This window comes from Sorex fumeus, unplaced genomic scaffold, assembly GCF_029834395.1.
Source record: "Sorex fumeus unplaced genomic scaffold, SorFum_2.1 ptg000086l, whole genome shotgun sequence".
Taxonomy (NCBI): domain Eukaryota; kingdom Metazoa; phylum Chordata; class Mammalia; order Eulipotyphla; family Soricidae; genus Sorex; species Sorex fumeus.
Window position 1 is genome coordinate 33,033,088 of NW_026606143.1, and position 27,050 is coordinate 33,060,137.

The 27,050-nt window shown below is 42.2% G+C and overlaps 1 protein-coding gene across 1 annotated transcript in view; it reads right to left on the reverse strand.

The window, feature by feature from the left end:
• Positions 1 to 8,856: 8,856 nt before the first annotated feature.
• The window catches only part of PPEF1 (protein phosphatase with EF-hand domain 1), a 129,216-nt gene continuing 111,022 nt past the window's right edge, over positions 8,857 to 27,050 (reverse strand). Inside the window, exons 13-18 of the mRNA XM_056131133.1 lie at positions 26,846 to 27,031; positions 25,231 to 25,373; positions 17,222 to 17,328; positions 12,804 to 12,967; positions 11,162 to 11,246; positions 8,857 to 9,074 (exon numbers count right to left, since the gene is read on the reverse strand). Of these exons, the coding sequence (XP_055987108.1) occupies positions 8,857 to 9,074; positions 11,162 to 11,246; positions 12,804 to 12,967; positions 17,222 to 17,328; positions 25,231 to 25,373; positions 26,846 to 27,031 (903 nt within the window). The remainder of the gene's footprint in view (positions 9,075 to 11,161; positions 11,247 to 12,803; positions 12,968 to 17,221; positions 17,329 to 25,230; positions 25,374 to 26,845; positions 27,032 to 27,050) is intronic.

Here is a 27,050-nt window from a genome sequence, read left to right on the forward strand (position 1 = left end):
GGGGGTGCGGGATGTCCATTCATTGTTGATGGGAACGGCACACAGCACCTCTTCATTTTGAAAGACAATGACTACATCAACCATCAGCACTGACTGCCTAGCCTTTTAGCTTGGGTTGTTTGGTACCCTTAGTAGGACTATATATTCAATATTTATTGCTGCTGTGCCTTCGTGGTCAAGAGGCGTAAACAAAGTAAATACCTATAAAATTTATTCAAGGTGACTGAATAAAGGGTGGTCCTCCATACCACTAAAGATTAGGGAGCCATTTAAAAAGAATAAATTAATGAACAAAAATACTGTGGCAAGAGCTGGAAAGATAGCACAGGGGTTCCACGATGTTGACCTGTGTTCAACTCCTGACACCACATATAGTCCCTCAAGCCCTGCCAGGAGTGATGCCTGAGCAGAGTCAGGAATAATCCCTGAGCACCACTGGGTGTGGCCCCCAAACAAAACAAAACAAATGCTGCGGCAGTAAATGTTTATAACAATCCCAAATCCCATCAGCAGTAAACTTGGATAAATAAATTCTGGTGTCTTATAAATTGGAGTAACTATATACAGCAAACAGAGCAGACCACAATGACACAATCAACGTAATGAGTGTCATAAAGGTAATATTATACAAGAGAGCATGTACCGAATGGGTCTGTTTACATACAGCACAAATGGACTCAATCTGTGCGGGTTCGGGTCAGAATGATGGTCACTGTTGGGCAGGGAACAGAGGGTGGAGATAAACAAAAGTTACAAGGACTTGTGGGATGCTGGTGGTATTCTGTTTCTTCATCTGGCTCTGGGAACATGAGTGTATTCATTGTGGAAATTCACCAGGCAGTTCGCTAATGATTTATTTGTGCACTCAAACAAGATAACGAACTAGAACCATTACAGCTTTCAGGAATTTCCACTAAGTATGGTTGGCTGAGCAAAGCAGAATGCAGAAAATGTGTCATATGATCCCCTCCTCTTTTAAAAAAATTGTTTTCAGGCCATACCTGGCTGTGTTTAGGGCTTCCTGGCTCAGGCGGACCACATAGTGTGTTGCGGCTTGAACCTGGTTTGGCTGCATGCAAGGCAAGTAACTCACCTGCTGTACTATCTCTCCAGCCCTTATAATCCCATCTTTAGACAGCAAACCAAACAAACCCTTCTCTGAGTACATATCATGTGTATGTAAATTAATGACAGCTAGACCTGCCTAGCTGTATATGGCGAAGGTAAATATGAAAGGGCCACGCAGAATCATTTCTTCAGGTTAGAGAGAAGGGAAAACCGGGTTCAAGTTTATGTTGGAAGTTAAAGGTAAAAGGGAGAAGCGTCTGTTCAGATCAGAAAAAAATGTATAATAGGATCCTATTTATGTAAAAATAAAAACACCTATTTATTTGTATTAGTTCCCCTTGGTGGGGACCCCAGAAAGGCAGCTGGACACTCAGGATGGCCTTCGTCCTCACCTGCAAGTAGCACCAAGCCATCTTCCAGGCCCTTCTCTCTAAGGTTCCTGGGGTTCCCAAACGGTGGGACTGTCCCGATAGTCCCTGTAGTACTGGGGTTTGAACTCACAAGTACCTTCAGCCATGGAGCTGTCTTCAGAGCCTCACCAAAAACAACTTTCAGGAGTAAATTTATTCGGAAAGAAGTTTTCCCAAAGTTGAAGTAAATGACACAGGTTGCATAATTCAAGCACCGGGGCATATTCTGAACAGTCCGTGTTCAGGCAAAATATCAATCCTAATAGCTCTTAACAAATAGCAGTGCAAAATAGTCTGTTTATCAGCTCCTGGCAACCTGATGGACTCAGGCAACCTGAAAATCCTTTTATTATAATCACCTGGAAGGGACTGGGTAAAATGTATTGTAATTATTTTAAATATACAGCTAGGCTCCCAAATAATAAAAGCAAATCCCCAGGTGCCAGAAACAAAGAGGAAAATGACAAAGCAGAGCGGTGAGTGCTGGAGCTAATGGGAGGTTTTTGTCTCCCAAGCCTGGGGGGGTCTGGTGTTAATTCCCGCCAGGGGTGGAGACGAGGCCTTGGACTCTGTTAGGTCAGGAACTGCCAGGAGACTTGGAAAGCCAAACCTTTCCAAGGACTATTCTGTTTATGAAAGGCTGGAAAAACAAGAGGCCACAGGACATCGAGCTCTGGGTGGCAGGCAAAGAAAAGCACACCGAGAATGCAAAACCACAGGACCACAATTCACATCGCTTTGCCTCCACACAGCTCAGAAACTCCTGCCTAAGCAGTCACAGAATTATTCCTCACACGGTGATCCTCCTGAGGCCAAGGCAGAAGCAAACAAAATACTTCTCTAAAGAGAGGCTCCTGCTTCCCAAGTAGCGTGGGATTTTGCGCAGAACAAAACGCAAGCCCTGCTAACGGTGAGTTCAAAAAACAAAAAAAAAGAAAGAAAGAAAGAAAGAAAGAAAGAAAGAAAGAAAGAAAGAAAGAAAGAAAAAGACAAAGTCCTGGAGTGAACAACCCCAGCTGATCCTGGAATCTGCACACACTAGCAAAATACAGCCAGGTAGCTAGACAGAAATTATAACCAGATAACAGCGGAGAAGATGATTGAAGACCAGAAGGAAAGCTGTCAGTCCCTCAGAACAGAACGAAACCTGATGGAAAATGAGCAAGCAGGACTGAAACCAAAATAGAAGACATCAAATGGCCCATAATGAGTCTGGGAATAGGAGACCAGGATAAGAGCACTTGCCTTGCATATGTGAGGCTCTGGGTTTGATCCCTGACACCACCAGTTTCAGGAAAAAAATCACAAGGAGGAGGAGACTTCATGCAGTAGAGAAGATTAAAATAATTAGAGAAAATACATAGTTTCATGAATAGGAAAACTCAATATAGAAAAGATGTCAATCTGCTCCATACGTTCAATGCAGTCCCAGTCAAAATCCAACAGGGGACTGCACAAACTTGAGGCTGCTCCTACTTGGACAGAGAACTGGAGGAGGAGAGCCATTTTGAAGCAGAATAAAGGTGTGCTCACTGCGTTTTCATGGACTAAAGCACAGTCCCTTTCGTAAATACAGGGCTTGGTACCTATGAGCCACTGGTCACTGCATTTTCATCACCGCATAGATACTATAACCTTTCTTTATCAGTGCTTCTGTGTGCAGGCACTACGTGTAATATATATTGTTGGTTCGTTAATATTGAACTAGTTATCAGCAGCACTATTCCTTGGCCCCAAAGGCAATTTACCTAAGACATGGATTCTCTCTGAAGGGTACCCCTTAGCCTTATTGCGTTAATTTCACCACATAGCATTTCAGCCCAGACTTCGGGTGGGAGTGGGGGATTTTCTACCTTGAAATCACCTTCAAAAAAAAGCATCCCTCCAAATTGCAAAAGCCATGGTACTAAAAACACCATGGGCAGACGCCTTGCTCGCAGGAGGAAACCTGGACCTCAGCTGGGGTGTGTGCACCAAGGCAGGCAGTTCGCTCTGCTGACTGCCACCACGAAAGCTGATTGGGGGTGATGTCTCAAGTGAAGTGAATTTGCAATTACAGGATGTGTACAAAATTAGGATGGTATCATCAGGCTACTTGCCGGGTTTGAAAGGACATTTTTGTCTTTAGACATATACATCAAGGAAAAGATGAACCAACGGGGTAAATGGGAAATTTCCAAGTTCTGCTGGAAAATACATTCCAGGGCTGGAGTGATAGCTCAACAGGCTGAGTGTATGCATTGCTACCTGACACTGCACTGGAGCAAGACCTGAGCACAGAACCAGCCAGGAGTAGCTCCAAGCACAGAGAGAGACAGAGAGACAGAGAGACAGACAGAGAGAGAGAGAGAGAGAGAGAGAGAGAGAGAGAGAGAGAGAGAGAGAGAGATGGGAGAAAGGAAGAAAGAAAGAAAGAAAGAAAGAAAGAAAGAAAGAGAAATAAAAAAGGAGAGGAAAGAAAGATAAACAAGCCAAGTCTGGGGAAAGCTCTACTTTAAAATTAATGATGGGATTGTACTGATGTAGGCAGGCAGATAAGGAAGGCCCCCTCCCAAGGCAATGGCAGTAAATTTCCTGGGAAGTAGTAACCCTGACCTCATGGAGAACTGGTGCCAGTCTGTAACAGACGCTGAGAAGGCTGGACCCTCCAACAGAAGCTCCTGCAGAAACAAAAGTCAGGAAAGGAATTTCAAAGAAGACCATCACCACTCCCAACCCCCTTGGTAACCTCCCTAGCAACGGACTTTTACCTAGGTAGAAGCCCCAAGTGGGGGTACGTTGGAGAAACCCTATAAAGACATCTTGAACAAAGGAAGTGTGGGAATATGCTACCCAAGCCCATGTGCTGCTTGCGCCCACATGGCCCAGCACATGCGGTGCCTGAGCACATGTGTTGCCTGCGTCTCCCCTCTTGAGATGTGTACTTTCAGTCTTTCATGTCTAATGCTGGGGTATGTGTAGGGGGTCTCTCTACCCTTGGAGAAGCCCAGGTTTCCTCTCTCAAGAATATTACACACTCTCTCCCACTTTCTCTCCCTCCTTCCCTTCAAAACCTTCAAATAAAAACTGTAATTTCACTGCCCATCTGCTCCTGAGATTCCTTTCTGCGAGGCGAGACAAGAACCCAGTAATACTGGGTCTCGGGTGGCAGAAGCGGGTGGGGAGAAAGTGACCATCTTTCTCCTCCCCACTTCACATGAGCAACCCGTGGGGCCCACTGACATCAGTACCAAGCAGGGTCCTAGAACTTTCTAGCACCCCACGACACTTGTATGAGGCCAATCGTACAAGGGCTTCTGGGAATGCTTGTGATAATGATGACCAGGTCAGAACATCACCTGGGAGGGCGCAGGGATTTCCACTCCAACTGCAGCCAGACACCAGGATGGGAACACAGGGAGATTTCCAAACTCTAGTTTTGAGCTCTAACATTTACCTGCAGGCCCCGATGGACCCAAACTTGCCAGAAAAGGCAGCGCACAGAGTTGGACACACAGCATGACTCAGAACCGAAACCAAAAAGCTCTGAAATGCCACCGCAGGACCTATGACTGCTGACCTAGGGGGTTGGGGTTCCCCCACTCGAGCGGCCCCTCTTGGCTTGGAGAAATAAACTGATTTTATTTCTTTATTTTATTTACTTTATTTTATTTCACCCTACCACGTAATTCTTCTGCTCACCAGATTGGGAGCTTTCCACTAACAGGCTGACCAGCATATTAAAATAATGTGTAATACCAAATAAAGGGTGTTGGGAGGATTCTCCCAGGATGGGAGAAGCATGCTGAAAGTAGACTATAGACCAAACATGATTGCCACTCAATGCCTCTTTTGCAAACCACAGCACCCAAAAGGAGAGAGAGAACAAAATGGAATGCCCTGCCACAGAATCAGGGTGGGATGGGAGTATGGGGGATTGGGTGGGAGGGATACAGGAATCAGTGGTGGTGGAGAATGGGCACTGGTACAGGGATGAGTACTCGATCATTGTATAACTGAAACCCAAGCACAAAAATTTGTAAGTCTACAACTGTACCTCATGGTGCTGCACTAATAAAAGTTAAAAATAAATAAATACAATAAAATAATGCATATTAAATATATGTATATATACACATAAATATAGTCTATATACTGGATCTCAATGCTAGTTAAGAAATAGAAACTCGAAAGTCAGATATTTTACAACTTAGAAGATTTCTGTGATTATTATAACTCTAGTGGGCAGTTTTATAACATTAAATGACAATGATTAGTAAAGTCAAAGTACACACTCAGGTGAAATTCTGACAAAGGCATATAATTAATTCTAAACATTTATTATATTTCTCTAAGAAGAGAAAAAATACAAGCTCCAAAAAAGAACCCTGAGAATAAAGGACCAAATTATGTTCAGGGAGCAACAAATATGAGCTTGTTCATTTGGTCCTGCTGGAGAGCAGGTGTGTGTGTGTGTGTGTGTGTGTGTGTGTGTGTGTGTGTGTTGGGCTGGGAGGGGTGCTTGGTGGTAAAGACCCTGGTTCACCGAAGGACAGCCATCACAGGATCCTATGACTGTTGACCTGGGGGTCAGGGCTCACTCACTTGAGTCTCTCTGTGGGCTGTGGGACAGAGGATCATGAGCAGAAGTTCTATACAAAGGGGCTGGAGCGATCACATGGAGCGATCGCACAGAGGGTAGGGCATTTGTCTTTCAAGCATCTGACCCGGGTTCGATCTCCAGCATCCCATATGGTCCCCCAAGCACCACCAGAAGTAATTCCTGAGTGCAGAGCCAGGAGTAACCCATGAGTATTGTCGGGTGTGCTCCCACCCCCCCCCCGAAAGAAGGAGTTCTGTCCACAGCAAGTTGTAAACATTGAGAGCAAAGCACTCACTTCTAAGCTTCTGTTCTGGGCAGGAGACGGAGCTCAGTCACAGGCAGGTGCCCTGCATGTGTGTGGCCCCAGGTTGAATCTCTGGCATGGTAAGTGCACACTCAATTCTGATCTACAATTATAATCAGTACTACATGCTGTGTGTATCAGTCAAGGTTCAACAGAGGCCTAAGTAGTACATGACTTAGATAGATAGATAGATAGATAGATAGATAGATAGATAGATAGATAGATAGATTAAATAGCTTATAGGTAGACTGAGACTGGCAGAGTTAACTTGTAAAAGGTTTGTGCAAATGTGAGATTGGGTTAAGCAGAGTCTTGCAGGTTGTGGCTCCATATCTGATGCTGGAGCTCCATGTCTATCTGACAGGCAGGCAGGAGAGAATGAGGAGGAGCAGGTCTACACCACAAACACAGTTCATTCCACAATAACAGTCTAAGCATTCATTCTGACAGGTTTATCCTGCAGAAGCAGGGTCTTCACCATCAAGCACCCACCCCCCAGCCCCAACACACACACACACACACACACACACACAGAGGCACACACATGCACAAATGCACGCACACACACGTGTCTGTGGCCAAGGTGAATCAGCCCCTCAGTCGCAGTGTGTGGGAACTACAGCGTGGCTGCTATTTCCCTTTGCCTTCCAAATCTCCCAAGAATCTCCCTCGTGGCCAGCCTTTCCCAGAGACATACAAGAAAGGGAAGCCTGAAAAATGTAGGTCAGTCTAGACAAAGTGATGCATTACAAAGCCATCACATTAGTGAATGGTTTGTGTGTATTCAGATCTGCTTTTGATTCCCAAATCAGCTTTCAGCAGATTATATTTTTGCTCAAGGAAAGTTAAAGTTAATTCACCTATTTTTTAAAAATCCCTGCATAATAATGTTATTCACCATTTCCTTGTGAAACTATTTTCAGCAGTTTCTGTTAAAACTAGAGTTGTGTTCCCTTTTACTTTTTTTAATAATACTGTTCACTTATAATACTGTTCATGATAAAGCTTCATGTATACAACATTATAACATCACATCCTTCACCAGAGATTCTTGACTTATTGATATGATCCTTTAATATTGTCTCAAGTTTAATTGCATTATCAGAACATACAATGTCTTTGCTTGGTATTAAAGATATGTTTCATGTTCTAATATATGATCAATTTTTATTAATGCTTCATGTGTGCCTCAGAATAATATATATTCTCTAAAATTGATTGCAGAGTGCACAGACACACATAGATGCATGTTTAGGTAGGTTTTCCAAGCTACATGAGAAATATGTACTTGACCACTGAGCTCACAATATTGGGCCTGTACCAAATTTTTACTTACATGATCAATTAATGACAGAATCATATTAAAAACATCTCCCTCTATTAATTTTCCTGGTAGTTATGTCAATTTTTACATTATAAAATTTAAAACTCTGTTACTAAATATGAATATTTATAATAATGATATTTCTTTGTCAATAACTGCATTTCAGATTCAGTTATGAACCTTCTTATCCCTAATAATATTCTTTGCCTTCAAATCTATGCTGTCCAACATTAATACTGCTTTTTTTGTCCCCTCCCTAGGGCCTGAGGTATGCATTTAAGACACATTTGTTATTAAAACCATAAATGTTAACACTATTGTAAACATGTGATCTAAGTTCCAATTATATACTAAGAGGACATATTTGTCATATTTGATCCATTATTTCTAGTGTAGGATTTGCAGGTTATCAAATGTGGCATTCTTAGAGATCTTGAAGTTCTGAAACTTAGAAAAAATTAAACATAGACTCACCTTTAAAGAGAAATCTCTTACTATGTTTGGGTATACAGTCAGAATAGCAAAATAGATCGCACAGGTAGTTATAATTGAGCACTCATATAAACAATAAAAGTGTCACACCATATTAACTGGAGGGCTCATTCTGAGTACATTCACTTTTATCTCCAAGTGCCAGAAAAATACATGCTTTTTCAAAAAATGAACTCCCACATTTTGCCCCCAGAATCTGATATGGCTCCCATCCCAGAAGGTGGTTCCCCCACAATTGAGAAATACTATCTCCAAAACAGATTCCAGTTTAAAGATGCAAATATTTTATTCCATTAATGGTTTCGTTTTCAACTTCCCATCTCTGGGGCCCTCTCAGATGCTGTACTTTTCTCTGGTGTTCTATGGGCTCCTTCCAATGTTTCCAAACTGCTCTTATCTTCCGGCTAGGTAACATCAAATAGTCCAATACTAGGCTCAAACCTACTTTCTCTCTCTAACTGGCAATATGTATTTCCTAATGTTGGAAGCAAATTCTATCAGCTGACGTTTTACCTAATCTTACCAATAGCAGCTTACCGGGGTCTTTCAAAACCCACACTAAGCATCTGCTGTGTATGAAGTGGGATCTACTTTTCTCTATTACTGACTATGAATTTAAAAGTTCCTAGAAAAGATTTTGTGCAAGACTTGGGGTCAACTTGTTGCCCGAGGCAAGTTATTCACTGTCCTCTGTTGAGGTGGTTGATTTGCTTGCATTATCAAATTTATGCACTACATAGAAAGCCTTTAAAAGCTCATTAAAGTCAATGCTTCCATCTCTATTTAAGTCCATTTTTGCAGCAAGTGCATCAATTTCAGAATCATCAATTTGAATACTGTAGTGACTGTTGAATAGTTTCCAGGTGGCACGAAATTCTTCTATGGATATCAGACCTAGGAGAATATAGGGAAGGACTGTGAGTATTCATTTTAAGAGACACCTAACAGAGAAGTGGTGAAGTCATACTACTGAAGAGTCCCAATTCCAAACTCACTAATATAGTTAGTTGACCATCAAGACATTGGAAAAATTGGAAATGAAAGATCATACATGTAAGAAACAATAGGCCACCTTCAATTGCCAAGTGATCCTGAGACAACTTTCAATGTTAATGTGTAAAAAGGGAGGAAATAGAAGTCTGTGGACCATGGGAATATATATGTTAAAGGTTTCTTTTTTTAAGAAAGAGAGTATTGATTTTATAGCCTGCAAGTTTACTGTACAAGTCTATTGTCTCTAGGAGTTTCTTGGTGGAGGCTTTAGTTAGGGTTCTCTAAATATAGTATCATATCATCTGCGACTAGTGAGAGCTTGATTCCTTCCTTTCCTATCTGGATACCCTTAATATCTTTTCTTCCCTAACCTCTATTGCAAGTACTTCCAGCACTATATTGAACAGAAGTGGTGAGAGTGGGCATTCTTGTCTTGTCCCTGACCTTAGAGGGAACGCTCTTAGTTTTTCCCCATTGAGGATTATGCTTGCCATAGGTTTGTGGTAGATGGCTTTGACTATATTGAGAAAAGTTCCTTCAAAAGCCATTTTGGTCTGAGGGCTTGGAGAGAGGGCTGAGTGGAGAGAAATATCAGAGCATAGGAAGAAGTTATGCTGTTTGCAATGAGGTTTGTGAATAATGGAGCTGACATTTTTATATAGTCAATAATTAACTTTTGCATGTTGATGATTGATTTTTGGGTGTTGAATGGTCTTGTCAGTTGGGGATCAGCTGAGATTTTTTGGGTACAACTTTGAAAATAAGTAATTATGCATCAAAGCCAAACAGAAAATAAGGGTTTTTTCATAGCCCTCGGTTCCCCAAACTGAATCAGAATTCCAGGAACAATTATTGCTGGGAGTGAATACGAGGAGGATGTTTAAATGGATAATGAATTCTCTTTTCATCTATGCTGGTATTTATAAAAGGGGCAATTATTGCTGACTAATGGGTACCTTGGCCTGTGAGAGACTCTATGGTCTTGGATGCATAGTTTGTGATCAAAGCAAAGTAATAGTCTTATTAAACATGGGCCTGGTATTTAAAAAATGAGATATAAAAAAACATAATGGGACTAATACCCAAGGACAGTAGAAACAAGGGCCAGGAGGATTGGCCCACAGTTGGAAGCCTGCCTCAAGTGCTGGGGAGAAGGCAGTTGGGATAGAGAAGGGACCACTATGACAAAGATAAATGGAAATGATCACTCTGTGTAAGAACTGTGTGCTGAAAGTAGATAAAGGAACAAACATGATAACCTCTCAGTACCTGTGTTGCAAATAATATTGTCCAAAAGGAGAAGGGGGGGAGAAAGAGAGAGAGAGAGAGAGAGAGAGAGAGAGAGAGAGAGAGAGAGAGAGAAAGGGAGAGAGAGGGAGAGGGAAGGAGGGATGGTTGGAGGGAGGGAGGGAGGGAGGAACAGAGGGAGATGGAGAGGGAGGGAGAGAGAGAGTGAGAGAAAGAAGGAAAGTTCCTAACATATAGGCAGACTTGGGGGGAGGGGGAATAGTGGGAGGAAAATTGGGAACATTGGTGGTGGGAGATGTACATTGGTGGAAGGATGGACGCTGGAATATTATATGACTGAAACCTGATTATGAACAGCTTTGTAACTGTGTATCTCATGGTAATTCAATTGAAAACAAACAAACAACAACAACAAAACCCATGGACCTGAGAGGTAGTATAGTGGGCGGGTACTTCTCTTGCATGCAGCCGACTTGGGTTCAATCCCTGGCACCCCATACGGTTGGTCCACTGAGAATGATCAGGAGTGATTCTTGAGTGCAGAGCCAGGAGTAAACCCAGAGCACTGCCAGGTATGAACCCCAAACAAAATAAACAAAATAAAACATGGGTCTATTTCCCCCCTGAGTTTAATCAAGTTTGGATAAAGAATGAAAGAGATAAAAACACAGTTCTGGTTCCAAAGAAACAGACTAGCTTCCTGTTGCTAATGCACTAATCAAAGTCCACAGTCCACTTACCTGAGTTGTCAGTATCCATGACATTAAAGATGATTTGCAGGTCAGATCGGTATCTGTACAGAGTCTCAACTATGGAAGACTGAACCTAAAATAAAGATTTCCTGAACATTAAAACACACAGAATTACTAGCATGGGTTGATTTTTGTTTGTTGACAGCAAACATCATCACTAATTTAAAGTATGTTATTTTAATAGAAATATTTATCTTTAATAAGATAAAAGATGTATGTGGGGGTAGGGGGTTGGGGAATACCCTGCCTTGTGGTTTGAACCATTAGCCCATTCCGGGCCAAAGCAAATAAGGAAGTGGTAAGTAACAATAACCAAATTTACTGAGAAGACCTCTGTGCTAGGCTCTGCACATAGGCAGAGTTTCTTGCAGATTATTTCACTAAGTCCTCAGCCTAACCCCCAAGAACTGAACTACTGTTATGTCCACTTTACATATTAGAAAACGGAGTAGTCAAGGGATGGAACAAAGATTCACATGGTTGGAAAGTGGGATTTGAATGTCAGCTGCCTGAAGCTGATGCTGAGAATTGAGTCATCAAAGTAAACTCCTCTTAAGTGAGGCCATAAGCCATCTTCCTGAGGATACTTTAGCCTTCCACCTGCTCTTTGATTTTCATCTTCTCTTTGCTCTTATCATCTCATCTCCCTTACTGATAATCACCCCGTCTTAACTTCCCTTGAATCACTCTTAGCTCAATGCTATAAACTTAGCATCTAGTGCTATTTGCTGATTCGGTGGGAAGGGCTGGGGTTCTGGGAGGGGTCTGACCGCTATCCCTGAGGAGTCCCAACAAAGTAAGGAATTCCACATTTTAAAAGTCTCAAAGATATGAAATGTCATGCCAGGAAGTCTCTACACAGACAGTTTAGCAGAGAATATGCTAAGTACTGCCAAGGGTGTGTTGTGTGGGAAAGCACACCACGACAACTCCCCACTGCTGGCCGGCATTTGAAAGAATCATAGATTTAGGGGGCTAGAGCAATAGCACAATGGGTAGGGCATTTGCCTTGCACGCAGCCAACCTGGGTTCGATTCCCAGAATCCCATATGGTCCCCAAAGCACCGCCAGGAGTAATTTCTGAGTGCATGAGCCAGGAGTAACCCCTGTGCATTGCTGGATGTGGCCCAAAAAGAAAAAAAAATCATAGACTTGACAGGCACTTGCCTGAAGAAGCTTGTCTTCCCTTGCTTTTTGTCTACACTTAGTGTCCCCACATTTCCTGAACTGATCCGATGGATTTAGGAGTTCCCCATTAGGCCTTTCCTAAAACTCTCCTGTTCTCACCTACTAGGTCAGGTCTTTACCACCTTTTTATATCTGTAGAGTGGTGAAACAGGAGAAATAATTTGCAGCCACTGAGGTCGACATAAAAGACATTCATTATAATAAGGACATCTCTCTCTCTCTCTCTCTCTCTCTCTCTTCACACATTCTAGCACTGCCCCAGATGTGCCATGAGTTAAATGGCAATAACTTTGTTCCAGACCAGCGTGGATTCGCACACTGGCAGCTGAAACCATTGCATTAGCTGATCCCACACCCTTATTTTCCAAAGACAATGACTTCTGTAGGTTATCCACAGCAGGTTTTGCTGCATCCAGGTTGCAGATGGCCCCGTGTCACTTGCCTCCTTGATGGGTTTCTGAATGCATAAATCCTCGAAGGTGGACATGTACTCAACATTGCCATTTTCGTCTGTTTTCACCAGATGCGAACTCAGGGTTCTCCAGGGCAAGTTCAGTCCCAAAACGTTTTCCAGAGAAAAAGCCCACTGGCTCAAGGTAACTTTGCCTAACAACAACAAAAGTTCACACAAGTGGTTGGTGAAGAACCACAATTGCCATCAGCCTGGGATTCTGAGCTCACCCCTTTATGATCTGTCCTCCCAGACCCAGTGGTTCTGCCGGAGTAAATTCAGTTACCACAAATCAGGTAATTGTGATTGCAAACAATCACACTTTGGGTGTGCAATTTCATTTCTCCTTTTCCTGACAAGCACTGTAAGATATATTTCTAATCAATGATTAGAAAACACCGATTGGAAAACACAGAAGAATATAAAGGATAACAGACTGCTTTTCTTTGAAACTCCTTGGCATATTACTCAACTTCCTTTTTTTTTTTTTTTTTGCTTTTTGGGTCACACCCGGCGATGCTCAGGAATTGCTCCTGGCAGTGCTCAGGGGACCATATGGGGTGCTGGGAATCGAACCTGTGTCGGTCATGTTGGCTGCGTGCAAGGCAAACGCCCTACCCGCTGTGCTATCGCTCCAGCCCCTCAACTTCCATTTTCTTAACTAAGGTCTTTTTTTATCTTCTTATATTACAGGCAGTTTTTAGAATATCTGAATTTTTAAAGATTGGCTTATTTGAAATGATTCTAAATAAACAAAAACTTTGTTATAACTCCTGGTGCTTCTATGAATATAAATATGTACACATATTTTTTCTTTCTTAATACCAAACATACAGTTTACTCTAGTATGTTTCACATACATGGATTATATATGGCAACATACATGATGGAGATTTATTCTAACCCATTTTTTAAAATTTTATTGAATCACCATGAGATAGTTAAAAGCTTTCATGTTTGGGTTACAATCACACAATGATCAAACACCCATCCTTCCACCAGTGCACATTCCCCACCACCAATATCCCTGATATACCTCCCCTTTCCCACCCTCCCCCTGCCTCCATGGCAGACAATATTCCCCAGACTCTCTCTCTATTTGGGGGCATTATGGTTTGCAATGCGATACTGAGAAGTTATGATGTTTGGTTCATTATCTACTTTCAGCACACATCTCCCATTCCAACCGGTTCCTCAAGCCATCATTTTCTTAGTGATTCCTTCTCTATTCCAACTGCCTTCTCCCCTTTGCCCATGAGGCAGGCTTCCAGCTATGGAGCAATCTTTCTGTCCCATGTATCTACTATCCTTAGGTGTTAGTCTCATGTTATGTTGTCTAACCTATTTTTAATGTACAATAAATCATGGTTCTCAGTCTTTATTAAGAAACATATATATATAGTATAGTTTCAATAACTCTGAAATTATTCCATTATTCCTAGTCTCATTCCTAGAAGTGAACTGCTGTATCAGAGGCTATGCACATGATTGTCTCTCTTTTTCTTTTCAGGGGTCAAACCCAGGGTCTCACACATGCAAGGCAAGGCACTCTACCACTGGACACCTCCCTACCCCCTAGATTTTTAAAGGATTTTGACTTATATTGTCAGATCCCTCTTTTACATTCTTCTCTCCAAATCCTAATTAGATGTATACAAACTCTCCTTATCCTACTTCTTATAAAGTTTGATCTTTATAATTCATTCTTAAGCAGTGTTCAATCTTTCATTTAATCCACGATAGCACGATAGCACAGCGGGTAGGGCGTTCGCCTTACACGCGGCCAACATGGCCGACCCGAGTTCGATTCCTCCGCCCCTCTCGGAGAGCCCGGCAAGCTACCGAGAGTATTCAATATGCCAGACACAGTAACAACAAAGTCTCCAATGGAGACGTTACTGGGCCCGCTCGAGCAAATCGACGATCAACGGGAGGGCCTTTACCTTTACCTTTACCTATCCTTTTAAAAACTTATTTATTTGTTTATTTTTGGTTTTTAGGCCACAACCAGCAGTGCTCAGGGCTTATTCCTGGCTCTACACTCAAGGATCACTCCTGGTAGGCTCTGTGGACTATATGGGATTCCTGGAATTGAATTCATATCGGCTGCATGCAAGGCAAGCACCCTACCCACTGTACTATCATAACTCTGGCTCCCTTAAAAAAAACCAAGTATTTTTTATATCTATTTGGTTCTTCTTCAAATTATCTGTAAATGCATATATATGATTACATCATTTGTTTCCTTCAACATTTATCACCATGGGTATATGTAGGGGGAGTATTTGATATTTCTGAAACACACAGGCTGATGGTGGCAGAGAGAGAGGCTGGCAATGAGTTCTGGGGAAGTCATATAACCAAGATGTGATTTAAAAAGCTACTGTCACTAGTCCTAAAGTAGCCACAAAAGCATGAAGACTTGACCCTCTTTGTGGGTTTAGGAACTGAAGCTGATAAAACTCTAACCCTGGAGAAAGCTGGATCCCCAAAGTTCCAAGCTCGTCTTCTTCACAGCACCCCAGGAACTGACTCTTCTCGATATAGAAAGCCCCCATGGGGACAGTTTCGGTAAAACCTGTAATACCAACTTTGCAAAGGTAAGTTGGGTGCATACCCATTCCGGATCACCCCACATCTCAACTTCGGATGTGGATTCTTGGCTCTCTCCCCTCTGGAGAGTGGAGAATCTCTATCTCTCTGTCTCTCTCTCTCCTCTGCTGCTCCCATCTCTAAATAAAACTGTTTTACATGAGAGAGAGAGAGAGAGAGAGAGAGAGAAGAAAAGTGACTGCCATAGAAACATGCAGTGGAGAGGGTGAAGGAGGAAACTGGGGACATTGGTGGTGGGAAATGTTCACTGGTAAAGGGATGACTGTTGGAACATTATATCACTGAAACCCAAACACGAACAACTTTGTAATGGTGTATCTCACTGTGATTTAAAAAAAATTAAAAACTGCTTTACTTCACAACTCATCTCCAGAAATATATTATTTCTCTCTTCAACCCAAGGTCAGGACTCCCTGAGGACTCAGGTGGCGGGGACCAGTTTCCATGCCATGAAAATCAAGTGGCATTATGATACAGCTTGAGAAGCTGGCCAGTGGGGCTGGTGGGATGCCAGTCTCTGTGCTGGGAAGTGTCGGAGCCTTTTCCAGTCCTGTCTCTGTCCCCGCCCCACCCCCACTTAATTCAAGGCCCTCCCAAATGGGTTGTACAGGAAAAGTGGAAACACTCTTTCTTGACTAAGCCTCCCTCACTCCCCACCTCTCTCATCAACATCCTTTGGAGAAGCCCAGAAGTCCTACATCACCCAAATCACCAACATCCATGCCAATATCTGACGCCTTGTTTGCTGTTTCTGCTGATTTTCACTCCTGACAGCTTAGCTCCTTGTTTGGGATCTTTGTGAGTTCTGATTAGTTTATTCACTTCTGAATATCCTAGTGGCCAAAATTCCAAATTCAGGCTGTTTCTCATGAAGGTAGACTTGAATTTGCTTTTGAGGAGTCAATAGTACAGACCTAAGACTATTGTAGTCGCTGTCAAGGTTCAGACATAATGTGGCCCTCTCCAATGCAACTGCTCCATTTCCCTACTAGCCTATGGTTTTGTCTCAGGCTGTGTTTCTGCACCACTCATCACATTTGCCCCAGGACAATCCAGCTCTTAGTGCTTGTCTACTGTTCCCTGTCCTCTTCTGAAGTTTCAAGTCACCTTTCATGAGGCGAGGAGACACGACCCAAAGATTAACCTCACTTACTGTAGGTCGGTGAATGTGTTGTGATTCTGTACCTTTTAGAATGTAGCTGTTTCTTAATAGGATGGCCTGCCTGTCTCGAGCATGCCATACTGTGAGAAATGGCATTCTCATTTCAGCTTGCACTAGTTGCTGTTTGCACTTGAAAGCAGCTTACTGAAAAAGAAGAAATATGCTTTTTCCCAGACTGAGATAAGTTGAAGGGCTGGAGCATATGTTTTGCACGTGGGAGGTCCAAGTGCAAGCCCCAGCACCATAAAAATGAAAAAGAAAGAAAAAGAAAGTGATATGCCTATTTTAAAAGCATATAATGGCTTATAGTTTATTATTATCGCTATCATTCTTTTTTTTTTTGCTTTTTGGGTCACACCTGGCGATGCACAGGGGTTACTCCTGGCTCTGCGCTCAGGAATTACCCCTGGCAGTGCTCAGGGGACCATATGGAATGCTGGGAATTGAACCTGGGTCAGCCGCGTGCAAGGCAAACGCCCTACCCGCTGTGCTATTGCTCCAGCCCCATGGCTATCATTCTTTGCTAGTAAAAATAGAGGACTGGGATCTTAAGGAAGCTAAGAAATCTAATGAAAACCCATCTACATGTAGCCTGATATGTTGGGAAATGGTAAATAGTACAGAACTTTATTACCTGATCTATAGCGGTCTTGAAGTTGTAAAGCACGAACAAGGTCAGTTTTTCGTGCAACCATTTTCTCCTTTAGTATCCTCACAGCACTGCTTTCAATAATACTCACCCTACGTTAAGAAAAATAAATTCTGTTAGGGTTATATACAACAGCCTATCCTGTTTTATAGTAATGTGTTCTATTACTACCTACCAGTTGTCCTTTTAAATAATTTGCCTACCTTCACACATAGCATGTTACTGGATGATGAGTGTGTATATATAAATGCACGTATGTGCATATTTTAAGGAAAAAACTTAAGGATTACCACTAAGTTTTTCTTTTTCTTTGTTTATTTTTACGGGCCTTCTAAGCAACACTGGGGGTGTGGGGGAGCTCAGGAAGCCACTCCTGGAATACTTGGTCAACCGGGCAAAACGGTTCAGTGCTCAGGCCAGACAATACGATGCTGTTCAGGCTCAGGCCAAGTGATGCTTATGAGGGTTAAGCAGTGCCAGGGACCAAGTTCAAAGACTCACACATGAAAGGCATCAACTCCAGACTTATGTAGACTCTTAAGTCCTTAGTTTTTTTTTCTTTTTGGGTCACACCCGGCGATGCTCAGGGGTTCCTCCTAGCTCTGCACTCAGGAATTACTCCTGGAGGTGCTCGGGGGACCATATGGGATGATGGGAATTGAACCCGGGTCGGTCGCGTGCAAGGCAAACACCCTACCTGCTGTGCTATCACTCCAGCCCTAGTTCTTTCTTTATTTCCAAGATTCACAAGAAAAATGAATGTCTAAGAATTACCAAGAACATTTTGGGAAAGAAAGAAAATAAAGGACTTGCTAGAGCAAATATTAAAATTCACTGTAAAGTTGCTGAAATAAGTCAGTATTGACACAAAAGAAGAAAGATACCTGAATATAATATAATAAGAATTTCATAACTATAGTGAATTATACGTAGAAGCAATAAATGTGACAAAGGAGGTATTATTCAGTAGAAAAAGGGGTTTAAGAAATATTATAGTAAATAGGGCACTTGCTGTGTATGCTGCTGACCCGGGTTTTGAGCCCCAGTACCACATATGGTGTCCCGAATCTCGGAGTCAGTGTAAGTCCTGTGCACTGCTGGGTGTGGCCCCCGAACAAACAAATATAATTTAGGAGAAAAGCAAAACATTTTACTGGTACTAGCATAGTTATCTCTCTGTACATTAAATATTTATCTCAGATAACTTACAAACATAAATTCAAAATAAGAAGGACCAGAAGACCAAAGTTGTGATGTGTCATATAGCAATACCCAAAAGTAAAATAGCTGATAGAAATCTAACCACATTAGTAATAACAGCAAATGTGAATGGATTAATCAACTGAATAAAAACAGAAATGATGAAGCAGAATTCAAAAATAAAAACAAGGGGTCTTGGGATGTGGCTCAATGTTCAATACCTCATGCCCACCTGCTAAATGTGATCTCAAATGCCACAATAAGTGAGCAGAAACAAGGCAAAAGGAAGTTGAGAAAAAGAAAATGAGAGATGTTTAAACATAATAAAATAGAAACATCCAACTGTATGTTGTCTAAAAGATACACATTTTAGTTTGAACAATATAGACTTTGCAATGAAAACTATGGTGTTTATCAGAAGTAAAGGGGATTAGGTATGGGAGGAAGGAAGAAAGAAGCCTTTTGTGGCAGGAATGATAACAAGACAATGATACACATAGAAAGGTACGGTACTAACTCTGCAATTCTATTACACTATAAACCAATGATACACCAACACAAAATTTTTAAAATGAAATTTTAAATAATAATTAATTGGTGTAGGCTGATAGCACAGCGGGTAGGGCGTTCGCCTTACACGCGGCCAACATGGCCGACCCGAGTTCGATTCCTCCGCCCCTCTCGGAGAGCCCGGCAAGCTACCGAGAGTATTCGATATGCCAGACACAGTAACAACAAAGTCTCCAATGGAGACGTTACTGGGCCCGCTCGAGAAAATCGACGATCAACGGGAGGGCCTTTACCTTACCTTACCTAGGCTGCCAGCAAGGGCGTTAAAATAAACTTGTTCCAATAATAATCACCGTATCACTGTCCGCCCGTTGTTCATGATTTGCTCAAGCAGGCCCAGTAACGTCTCCATTGTGAGACTTGTTGTTAATTGTGTTTGGCATATCGAATACGTCATGGATAGCTTGCCAGGCTTTGCCGTGCGGGCAAGATACTCTCAGTAGCTTGCCAGGCTCTCCAAGAGGGGTGGAGGAATTGAATCTGGCTCGGCAGGGCCGTGTGCGAGGCAAACGCCCTACTGCTGCGCTATCGCTCTAGCCCAACTTCCAATAATAATAATAATAATAATAATAATAATATCCAAAGAGAAGCAAGGAATGTTGCTCAGTGAGAGAGTCCTTGGCTTGCACAAGGCTCTGGCTTCCATCTCCAGCGCAGCATAAGACAAGATAGAAAAATAAAGCACTTTAAGATAGAAAAGCCATTGCTAGTTTCTAGAGATAAAGAGGAACATTTGGTAATTATAAAAGAATCCATCAGGAACATAAAACAATTATAAATGTATGTGTACCCGACAACAGAGTCTCAAATGGTAGGACATAAAAATGGACAGAAGTGAAGGAAGAAACAGACAATCAACAAGAATAGTTGGGAACTTCAACACTCTATTTTTAATAATGGATAGAACAACTAGGAAGAAAGTCATAAAAGACTTGAACAGCACTATAAACCAAATAGCTCTCACAGAGATATATAACATTCCACCCAAGCGCAGCAAAACAGACATTCTTCTAGACATTCTTCTGAAGCTCATCTGGAACAGTCTTCACAACAGAGCCCTATGCTAGGCCATAATGAAAACCTCAATCAACTTAAAATGATTAAAATCATAAAAGTATTTTTTCTGCCTAAAAAGCAAATTATAGATTAGTAGCAGAAGGAAAATTTGGATCATGGCAATCCTAAATTATAAAGAAGTCCAAATAGAAATCACAAGAGAAATTGAAAATTGTTTAAGATGAATGAAAACAAAAATGCAGTATGCCAAAACACATGAAAATTCAGCTCAAAGAGTTTGTAGCCATAAATGACTATGTATTAAAAAGAAAAGAGCCTAAGAATGTGGCTTAGTGGTACAGAGTCAGGTGTGAGCCCTGAGCCCAGTCAATGTTGCCCCCCAAAAACAAAACAAACAACCCGAAAACACAAAGTACAGAGGTTAAGGTACTTGCCTTACATGTGGCTGTGGCTACAACAGTGGTTCAAATACCAGCATCGTATGGTCTTCTGAGTACTCTGAGCCCCTGAACATAGAGCCAGGTGTGGCTCCTACTTGGTTATACCCAGTGTAACCAAGGGTGGGGTGGGAAAAGGAAGAGACATCCCACAGAAAGGGAGAGATTACTTACAAACCACACATCTATAAGTCACAACTATATAGAATAAATAAAATACTCCCACAGTGAAGTATTTTTTTTAAAAAAATGTTTAATGTCTGAGGTATGGACCAGAGAAATAGTACAACGGGTAAGTTGTTTGCCATGAGTGTGCCTGTCCTGGGTTTGATCCCCAGCATCCCTTATGATCCCTTAAGCCTCACCAGTAGTTATCCCTGAGCACAGAGCCAGAAGTAAGCCCTGAATACCACCAGGTGTAGCCCCCAAACTAGAAATGTCTGAGGTAGACCTTTCTTCAAAGAAGGTATACAAATTTCAATAAGCACATAAAAAGTTCTGAATATTGTTGGTCATTAGATAGATGTAAATTAGGTAACTAGATAGATCAAAACCACAATAAGATTCTACCTCATATTCACTAAGAAGGCTATAATGTAAAAGACACCATAACAAGGACTGGCAAGGATGTGAAGAAACTGGAATCTTCATACATTGCTGCTGATGATATAAAATGATGCAGTTTCTTGGGGAAAAAAATTGCGACTTCCTCAAAATGCTAAACGTAAAATTATCAGACAATGAGGAAATTCAGGGGCTGGAGTGATAGCACAGCGGTAGGGCATTTGCCTTACAAGCAGCCAACATGGCTGACCCGAGTTTGATTCCTCCGCCCCTCTCAGAGAGCCTGGCAAGCTATCGAGAGTATCTCCCCCTCACGGCAGAGCCTGGCAAGCTACCCGTGATGTATTCGATATGCCAAACACAGTAACAACAAAGTCTCCAATGGAGATGTTACTGGGCCTGCTCGAGCAAATCGATGAACAACGGGAGGACTGTGACAGGACTGTGACCAAGGAAATTCCATTTTTAGGTAAATATCCAAGAGTAAGGAAAACATATGTATGCACAAATCCTGTCTATCAATGATCAAAACAGCAACTCAAAATAGTCAAAAAGTGGAAATAACTCAAACAGCCATTAACTGATGGTTGATCAAGGAAAATTCATACAATGAAATATTAAGGTAAGGTAAGGTAAAGGCCCTCCCGTTGATCGTCGATTTGCTCGAGCGGGCCCAGTAACGTCTCCATTGGAGACTTTGTTGTTACTGTGTCTGGCATATCGAATACTCTCGGTAGCTTGCCGGGCTCTCCGAGAGGGGCGGAGGAATCGAACTAGGGTCGGCCATGTTGGCCGCTTGTAAGGCGAACGCCCTACCCGCTGTGCTATTATTCACCTATTAAAGAAATGGAGTACTGATATATTCTATGACCTCGAAAATATAGTGCTGACACATCCAAATGAACAAGAACAACCAGTGCTGCCACGGATGCAGGGAGAAAGGAACTCTCATTCATTGCTGGTGGAAATGCCAACTGGTTCAGCCTTGTTGGAAAACAGTATGGACATTCCTCAAAAACTAGAAATTGAACTTTCATTTGACCCAGCGATACCACTTCTGGAAATATACCCTGGGGGTTCAAAAACACACAGCAGAAACACCATCTGTACTCCTATGTTCATTGCAGCACTATTCACCATAGCCAGGACCTGGAAACAACCTCAGTGCCCAAGAACAGATAGATGACTGGATAAAGAAACTTTGGTACAACTACACAATGGGATACTACACAGCTGTTAGGAAAAAATGACGTCATAAAATTTGCCTATAAATGGATGAACTTGGAAAGTATCATGCTGAGTGAAATGAGTCAGAAGGAGAGGGACAAATAGATATAGAATGACTGCATTCATTTGTGGGATTTAAAAAAGAATAAAACTAATATCCAAGGCCAGGGGAAATGGGCCAGGAGAATTAGTCAATGGTTAGAAATTACCACAAGGGTATGGGGGGGTGGAGGGTAGTTAAGATAGAGGAGGGTCCATTATGACAACATGAGTTGGAAATGATCACTCTGGACAAGAAGTGATTGTTGAAAGTAGATAAAGGAATATACATGATAACCTTTTAGCATCTGTATTGCAAACCATAATGCCTAAAATGAGAGAGAGAAAGAGAAAGAGAGAGAGAGAGGAGAGAGGTGCCTGCCATAGAGGCAAGCAAGGGTGGGGTGTTTGGGGGAACAGGAGAGAAACTGGGAACATTGGTGCTTGAAATTACACTGGTGGAGGGATGGGTGTTAGAACATTGTATGACTGAAACCCAATCAAGAACAGTTCTATCTCATGATGATTCAATAAAATAAAAAATAAATATTGAAAAAGTATTGCGCTGAGGGCTGGGGATGTGCCTTAAAAGCACATGTATTGTGTGTATGAGACCTAGGTTTGATCCTTGACAACACACTCACACACATACACACACACAAATTGTGCTGAGTGAAAGGAGTCCAGTCACAAAAGATCACATATTGTGCAATCCCAATTTCACAAAATTTCCAGAATAGGCAAACCTATAGAAACAAAGTAGATTACAGTTGCCTAGAGTTGTGATGGAGAAAGGTAACAATTTTGTCTTTAGGAGGCAAAAATATTCAAAATTAGATTATAGAGATAGTTGTACAATTTCATAAATATACTAAGCCTCACTGAATTTCATACTTTAAATTGGTAAACATTATGGCATGTAAATTATAGCTCAATAATTATTATATGTATCTATGGTTATTAATATCAACACAGATATATATGATTTATATAAATTTGGTATGGAGAAAAATCCAAGAGCTATAATAAACTTACAAGAAAATGTGATTTCATGAAACTTAAGCAAAATTGAGATTCCAACAAAATATATGCAGCGGATCCATACAAATCTTCTAGCCCTCATATGTAAAAATCTACCAAAACATGGAAAAGCCAATATAAAATGGGGGAATATTAGAAATAGGAAATTTGAAGAGAACATGCAATATCCAAAACCAGGTATTCCCAGCTCAGCTGTCAAATACTAACCAAAAAATGAGATATAAAATATTCATCAATCGGCTTGGAAATATTTAGGAAGAGAGTAATAATATCTGAGAGTAATGGAAATATGGATAAATTAAGTATAAATTAAGCTGCTTCCCAGATTGTTAACTTACAACTCTTCTGAAATAGCTAGCAAGATTTTAAACACATAATTGTACAAATTTGAAATATTATGCATAAAATAATCTACGTCTGGCACTTATTGCCTTTCTCTTTCGGCTGATGTACATGCTTGATGGGGGGCGGGGGGTGGTGAAGATTTCTACCTGTTTTTTTTTTGTTATAGTTCCTGTGCCTTAAAAAGTGTGTGAGATACAGAGCTCAGAATATTTTTATTTGATGCTCACTTAGGTTTGTTCGTTTTGGGGGGGTCACACCTGATGATGCTCAGGGCTTACTCCTGGCTCTGCACTCAAGAATCACTCCTGGTGGTGCTCAGGGGGCCATATGAGATGCCGGGGAAAGAGTCTGTGTGGGTTGTGTGCAAGGCACGCACATACCCCCTGTACTATCGCTCTGGCCCCCATGCTTGCCTATTTTTGCAGGTACAAGAAGAGGATGGACACGTCTACTCCAGGTTGTTCATTTTGGTTGTCTCCAGGGGGAAAAGATTACTGAGACATAGGGGGGATGCATATTATTAAAATTATCTTTAGGGGCTGGAGCAGTAACACAGTGGGTAGGGCATTTGCCTTGCACGTGGCCGACCTGGGTTCAATTTCCAGCATCCCATATGGTCCCCTGAGCACCGTCTGGAGTAATTCAAGTGCAGAGCCATGAGTAACCCCTGTGCATTGCCAGGCATGACCCAAAGAGCCAAAAAAATTATCTTTAAGTATTTTTGTATTTTTTGTGGGGGGTTAGGGGAGCCACACCCAGAAGTGCTTGAGAGTCACTCCTGGCCCTGTGCTCAGAAATCACTCCTAGTGGGGCTCAAGAGAGCATATAAGATGCCAGGACTTGAACCCAGGGTGGCAGCATGCAAGACCTTACTCGCTGTGCTCTGGCTCCAACTCCTATACATCTGTGTTAACAAGAAACAAATGAGTGTTATCATGCTTCATCACATCAGCAGGCTATGTGACAGGAAGAAAAGAAGAGAATCCATGAATGTCAGCTCATAGAGAGCTCCATCACTCATAAACACTTTGGGGTAGAACAGAGAAGAGAACAGAGCTCCCGGGGCTGTTTGTGGGTACAGAGATGGCTCTAGATTACGGGACTGGGTGAGCATGAAGACCTTTACCAGCATTTGATTCATGATAATTCATGAACTGCTTGTCCATATAAAGAGTTAGTTGTAGGAATTAAAAGTTCCTCTCTTACAAAAGGGAGTGCCATGCCACAGAGGCAGGGTAGGATGGGGGGATAAGGGGGGTGGGAGGGGTACTGGAATCAGTGGTGGTGGAAAATGGGCACTGGTGGAGGGATGGGTACTCGATCATTGTACAACGGAAACCCAAGCACAAAAGTTTGTAAGTCTACAACTGTACCTCATGGTGTTTCACTAATAAAAAAATTTTTTTTAAAAAGTTCCTCTCTTTTGCTTTACACCAATGTGGAAACAATTAGGAATCACCCCCCTTGCCCATAGCTGCTCTCAGTCGCTCCAGACTGGTTCTCTTTGTTCACCAGTAGCAACAACACTCAGAGTTCTCCTCAGAGCATACACACCTTTGGTAAAGAGGTCTTGCAATTGTTGACCTAGTTACTTGGTATTGGATAATTCGAGGGGCCAAACCAGCACCCACTCTGATGTAAGCTCCCCGATTGCTGCCTTCTTCATAGTAATTAGAGGCCGAAAATACAGTAATAACCTGATGAAAGAAAAAGGTCAGCTTCATGAAGAATGAGTTCTCCAAATGTCATCGAACAAAGTCAGAAATAGTTTGGTTCTTAAAGTACAAAAAGCAAACATAATCCCTGTGATTTTGCCAAGTCTTATGGGATTTACTGAGTCCATCAGAGATATACCAGGCTTTTAAACCACTGTCCCCAAGACTACTCATTTCCAGCCCGTACCTGATGGGCACAGGGCATGCCCTTCGTAGTGGTCAAAATTGTGCAAATCCTACTTTGCCAAGGGGATAAAGCCTTAATATTCTTTCCTTGTGCTCTTTGATTCAGAGTAGAACCGGTCTAGTATCCCAGTAGATTTTCTTCTGCTAGGAGATGACTTCTCTGGAAGGGTCACGCCCCCACAAACCCTGTGCTTTAAGGCACAGGAAGAAGGGACAACACTCACTTGGCTGGAAAGTAATAGTTTGGGGGGCCTTGGTGAAGGATGGGAGGGTAATACTTGTTGATGACCAGACTTCAAACACACGGCACTACAGACAAACCAGCGCTGTTTCTATCCATTTTCTACTTACAAAGCAACCCTAAACAATATTTGCCTTAAGCACATTGCACTGTTGGTATGAGGGTACTATGGACAAATGGAATTCAGCACAGTTCAAGTGTTGGAATAGAAAGAATGCCTAAGCACTCTGGTATTCCTTATTTACTGCCATGCACTTATAAACCAGGGCCATCCCAGGACAACTTGGAACAAGAAACCCATTCCTCAGACTTCAACGCTCTCTCAGATACCACTGGAGCTGCACCCAGTGTTCCATTTTAGAGTCTGCTGCAGACCGACCATGGCCAAGTGGCTTGTAGGAAACCAACTCAGAGAGTAGGGGGAATGTGTTTTTTGTGACTCTGCCCTGCATAAAGGAAGGGCCAGGGGTGGAAGAAAAGAAACTGAATTTCCTGGGGCTTGTTGGTGCTCTTGTGCAGGTAAGCAGACTCTCAACCCCAGTGTTACTGGAAATTCGACTTGAATGAGTACAGAACAAAGCCTGTGTGTGTGTTCTTTAGTGCCATGCATTAGAATGTCTACCTCTGGAATTAGGAAAGAAGACAGTGGGGAGGAATAAGCCAAATATCTTTTTGCTTTGATTTGTTCTGTTTAGGGGCCACACCCAGCAGTGCTCAGGGCTTACTCCTGGATCAGGGCTCAGGAATTATTCCTTGTGGTCTCAGGGGCTCATAAGTGTTGGATGTCTTGAATTGAATCTGGGTGGGCAGCACGCATGGCAGGCAACCTACCCCCGGTGCTATTGCTCAGGCCTCTTGATAAGCCAAATATCTTAAGACATAATTGAGGACTTCTGAGGGACAGTTAGACCCCTTCAAACAAATGATGGTTGCTTCTCTTGGGTCTTCAGGTCAGACGTAGCCTGGGAGAGGCAGCTTGGGGGAAGGAAGGGTGTTAAGTGGTGATGTTCGTGACAACAGAGCTTACCTTCCCTTCATGGCAGAATTCAAACCCTTCAGGCTTACATTCATGAGATCGAATGAGCATCTTCAACTGGAATTTACTGAGAACCTTGGAGGTAATATCTGGTCCAAAATAGCAGCCGCCTCCTCTACTTGTGTTTGGGTAGCAGCCTCTCTTGCCCCTGGGATCACTCCACAGAATATCAATAACCTGTGAACAACAAACCAGA